General features: G+C 56.3%; 1 protein-coding gene across 3 annotated transcripts in view; it reads right to left on the bottom strand.

Moving 5' to 3' along the window:
- Nucleotides 1-4247, bottom strand: part of TYRO3 (TYRO3 protein tyrosine kinase) — a 17054-nt gene extending 12807 nt beyond the window's left edge. The window contains exons 1-5 of one of the 3 annotated variants that reach the window (XM_014534807.1): nt 4234-4247; nt 3213-3396; nt 2906-3006; nt 2016-2186; nt 471-557 (exon numbers count right to left, since the gene is read on the bottom strand). In XM_014534807.1, coding sequence (XP_014390293.1) covers nt 471-557; nt 2016-2186; nt 2906-3006; nt 3213-3385 — 532 coding nt within the window. In that variant the 5' untranslated portion in view covers nt 3386-3396; nt 4234-4247. Of the gene's footprint in view, nt 1-470; nt 558-2015; nt 2187-2769; nt 2858-2905; nt 3007-3212; nt 3397-3701; nt 3904-4233 lie in introns of those variants that run through there. The other 2 variants (XM_005860341.2, XM_014534808.1) reach the window with 2 other exon arrangements.
- Nucleotides 4248-4936: the final 689 nt, after the last annotated feature.

The raw sequence follows: 4936 nt of genomic DNA, 5'->3' as shown, positions 1-4936 counted from the left end.
GTCTGATCAAGGAAAAGGAGAAGGGTGTGGGAGTGAGGGGTGGGGGGTGGGGTGGGGGGAGGGAGTCCTTGGGAGAGCAAGTCACTGCAGCTACAGCCCATTCCCTCCCTCTGTGCAAACCAGCCCTTTGGGTCTCCTCTATCATCCTGCCAGGCTGTTTTCCCCTCCCCCGCTCCCGCCACATGGGGCTGGCAGAAACAAGGTTGGGCATGAGCCTTGACCATCTCCTGCTGGCTCCCTCTCTCCCTCCTCCCAAGCGCTCTGCTTCAAGATGGGAAATCTGCTGTGACGTCAGGTTTCTATTCTCATCTCAGCCTCAGCAGGGTCTCAGGTGCTCCCACTAGGAATGGAGCTCTGCCAATTAACCCCTCATCCTCAGATCCCAGCAGGACTGAGATTCTGCCTTCCCCCACTGCTCGCAGAAAATGCCCCTGCCTCACCTACCCCTCTCCTCCCACCGGTCCTCCTACCTTGAAGACGAACCGTGGCTGGGCGGGAAGAGGCCAGGCCTTTCCGGTTGTGAGCTTCACAGGAGAACACAGTGCTCTGGGTCACCCCTGGGCCAGAAAAACTCAGTCAGCTCCCTCCCACCCGCCAAGCAGCAACTCCCATACTAGAAGTCCCTCCAGTTAAAGGAAAGGGCCAGATAGTGGGGTATGACAGGAGGAACAAGGGCTTTGGAGTTTAATGAGCCTGGGTATAAATCCAAAGGCTGGGGCTCTGTCTTCTCATCTCCCTAATGGGAGAACTATGAGAACCAAATGACGTAAAGTACATAGCACACAGTAAGCACTTGAGAAATGCTATACCACCCCTCCCACCTCAAGCCCAGCTCCCGAAGACAGCACAGAACTGCCTCCCTTTTCTGGTCACTCCTTTATTGCACATTCCAGAGCCCCTCTCTGTTTGCTCTGCCTGTCATTGCTGCATTTGCAGATTCTTTGCCTTGCAATAGTTCTCAGCTCCTTATTCAGGTGTCTTGTCTCTAATTCCTCGGGGGCTGGAGAGATGGTTTCTATTTCTCTTGTTTTCCCTCCAACCCCTGTGGTGCCTAGCAGTGTGGTATGTGGAGTAGGAGTTCAGGGAGTGCTTATTATCAGGCTGGCTGCCTGAGGGTCCCAACCACGCACATCTAGAGAGAACTGTAACCCAACCTCCCTTCCAATCTGCTCCAACCCAGCATCTCCTAAACAGGACCTGCCCTTGTTTCCAACAGGTCCTGCAGTCCACCTTGTCTCAAGATTCTTATTGCTAAGGGACTTAGCAGATCAGAGCCTGCCCCAGCAGAGGAGAGAGCGTAGGTGAGGCAGGGCCATTTCCTGCCAGTACATGACACCAAGCTCAGACAACAATCTCTTTTGGCCAGTTCAAGCCTCCACCAGAAACATTTTCACAGATAAGTGAGCCTCACAGGCATGTGAGGTATGTGCCCAAGGATCTAGGGGTCCAGGTGGACGTGCAGGTGTGGCTGCCGTAGGTTAACTATGTGGAGATATGCACAGATACCTTTGTTTAGGAAAACAATACAAGGGCCATTAGGAGAGGAGGCCCTGTATTTTTGTGCTGGCCTCCCCTCCCCATTTTCCTTCCCCCTGCCATTCCCTGCTCTGCAGCCTGAGACTAGTCTTCTAGGCACGTCTGCCAGACACTCCTCCTAGCTCTGCGTGGGCTGGTTCCTGGCTCCTTTTCTTGGGAGGAGTGAGGGGTGGAGGAAGAATGGGTGCCCCTGTTCCCTCCCAATTCATCTCCCAGGGCCAGCTGTACACAGCCTGCACTATCGTGAGCCAGGGAGAGAGGCTCCAGCATCCTCCTTCAGCACACACAGCAGGGTCACCACTAATCTGCCCACCCAGCTGGCCTAGCACACCTGACTAATGAGCTTAGCAATGGTACAGCTCACATACCCAGCACCGGGGTTTGCTCTGGACACTCACAACAGCAAACAGTGACTGAAGCAGATTTGAACTCCGCCGGCCCCACCACCCCCGCTCAAAAGCCCTCCTGAGGCTGCTCACCTGTTACGTTTAAAACAGAAGGAGAGGGAAAAGGTCCCCCGACCTTTGTGCCTCCTCTCCACCAGATAATGGTAACAGGTTCAGGGGGACCCACGGCCTCACAAGACAGTTGGAAAGAGGCATTGGGTGGTACTGCCAGATCTTTCGGCTCCACGGTGAAAAATGGCACACCTGGGGAGAAAAGGAGCATGGGACTGAGCCTTGCCACCTCTCAGCTTCCAACTGCCCAAACCACAAGTTTGCTCTTTGAAGCCCTGGCTGCAGAAGGTCCCACAGGCCCTTATGGTTGGGTCTACTGCACAGCAGGAACTAGCTTGACAGGAGAGCTCTTCTTTGACCCCCTTAGGGTGCTGTTTATGCTGTCCCCTTGGGCATGGCAGATTCTCCCTTCCCAGACCTTCTCTGACAGTCCCTCTCTGAGCAAGAAAGGGGGCAGAGGGTGGGGAGCTGGGAGAAGGGCAAAAAGGGAGAAGTGGGCGGGAGCTTGAGCAGAGTTCTGCTGGCAGGACCCAGATCCAGTTCAGAGCCCTTTGTTACTTTCTTAGTCACTTTGTTTTCCTGGGCTGAAAAGCTCTGAGCTCCCACAGCTGCGGATCCTTCCTCCCCTCCCCCCCTGCTCTCCCCCTTCTGGCCTGGCCACTTGGCAGAATAGGGTCCAGCCCAGATGGGTGCTTGAGGCTGTTGTTCAGGCAACTGAAACTGACTTGCATCCCATAAGTTGTGAGTCCTAGTTGCCCCTTTGGTTCTCAAATACCCAGATTCCAGTGGGTATGATCTTGCGATGTATGTAAAGGGTGGGCCTGGAGCCTGGTACAATCAGGCATCTTTCTCCCACTGTGCTTTCTTCTCCAGAGTCGTGGTCACCAGCAGACAGCCACGTGCCCCCTCACCTTCTACCGTGAGCCACACTGGGGGGGAGATCTCGGTTTTGCCCCCATCTTCCACCTCGCACCAGTACCGGCCTGCATCAGAACGCTCCACTGACTTCAGGCTGTGGAAACAGGACACCAGGCTCACCTCCCAAGGTCAAGGGGGGCAGCTCTGCTGGGCAGACTCAATGGGCTCAGCCTGCCCTTACTTCTGGAAGTTTCCACAGGTGGCCAAATAAAGAAACCACAGACCTCTGGGCATCAGCATTGCCCCCAGCTCCCAGTGTCCCCAGCCTGGCATCCCACACCTTCCCCCACAGTCCTGCACCTGAGGAAGCCGATCCAGTGCTGCTCGCTGACTGAGACGTACATCTGATTCAAGCCCTGGACCATAGCCCCGTCCTTCATCCACAGTATGTCAGGATCCTCCATCCCCTCCACACTGCAGTTGAGACTCACCGGCTGCCCCTGAGACACTGTCAGCTTCACCGGGGCTCCCATGAGCTTCAGGCCTGTGAGGTGGGAAGGAGAAGGTGTCAGCCCACTTGAGAGGTCCCCTGTCTCTGGAAATATCCCCCATCCTCTTCTAGAACCTAGCTTGTGTCAGAGGGCTCATTCTCAGCCAATGGCTAAGGCAGCAGAGGCAGGACAGCGTGGAAGGGACTTAGACCTGGGCTGTGGGAAGGGACATGACAGACTCTCCATTTCTGCCACTGCCAAGTTCCCCCCATCGCTAAGGAAGTGATCTCTTCCCCATACCTCCCCAAAACCAAAAAGAAGTCAAGCCAGGCTGAACCAGTGGGGTGTTCCCACATACCTGGGGCAGGTACCGCCTTGTGATTGACTGCTGTACCCAGCCAGTACAACAGGCAACCAGTTCTCCACCCAAGATGCCAGAGCCCAGACCTGCCCTGCCCCCGCCCCCCCCCCCCGTACCCCACCCAGGCAAATGAAAGGAGGCTGAAGACGGGAAGGAGGGGGTGCTCCCCTGAAGTGGAGAACATATGGCTGCAAAACCACGTCAGATCAAACACATGGCAGCCTTCCTGGCAGCCGCCTGCTCTATTAATACCTGAATGTGTGCAGGGGCGAGTGCTAGGATGGTAGGAGGTAGAAGGGAGTGGGGAGGAGGCCTGAATGGGGAGCCCAAGACCCCTGAACTACTGTCAAACCAACAGAAGCCACCCTCTGAACACGACCCTCTGCGTGTGTGTGCACACACACAGGCACACACAGACACACACACCTCCTGGTGTTTTTAAGCAGAGAAAGGCAGGTGAACTAGCTACATAGCTGAAATCCAGTTCTGCCTCTTCCTGCCCTTTACTGTGTGACTCTCTGAGACGCACACCTTTCAAACACTTGTCACTCTTTCTCTTCCCTTCCCTGAGAGGCTGATGTGGCAAGGAGTGTGGTTTCAAGAGAAGGTGCCAGCTGGGTGCCTGCCACTCTGGCCTGTGTTTCTTCCTTAATCCTTAATCTGTCCGGACCGGTCACAGGACAAGAAGGGCCAGCCTCATACACCCACACACGCGCAGCAGTCCCAGGGGTGTGTGGTGTAAACTTGAGGATCCGGAGTGCTGCAAGGAGCTCTCCGGTGGCTGTCAAATGCCTCCGTGGCTATTTGGGAACACAAGGCTAACCCCCAAAAGACTAGCAACCTGGTCCCAGCTGTCACCCCCAACACTCCAGGCTTCGGGAAGCTCAGTGGGCACAGGCACTAGAGCATGCCCTGACGTTTCAGGCCACCGGGCACCCTCACAGCCACTGTACACAAGTGGTACCTCCTGGGTGCTCAGCCCTAACCCCCGTAGTTCCAGAGAGAGACCCTGGGGTGCGGGGTGGGCAGAATGGGGTCCCCAGAACCCGGAGGGGAGAGCAAACAACTGGGAACATGGAGGTGGGAGAATCCGGTTGCAAACGCCCCCGCTAACCGCACAGCCCCACTCCTTTCCTTCCCACCCCGCCAGAGGAGCCCCGGACGAGAGAAAGTTGGGGGTGGGAGCCCCGAGATCCAACAGCGAACACGCCGCTCCGCCCCACCCGCCAGCC

The sequence above is a fragment of the Myotis brandtii genome, unplaced genomic scaffold (assembly GCF_000412655.1).
Source record: "Myotis brandtii unplaced genomic scaffold, ASM41265v1 scaffold133, whole genome shotgun sequence".
Lineage (NCBI taxonomy): Eukaryota > Metazoa > Chordata > Mammalia > Chiroptera > Vespertilionidae > Myotis > Myotis brandtii.
Note: the sequence above shows the minus strand (reverse complement) of the source record. Positions and strands in the feature narration are given on the sequence as shown.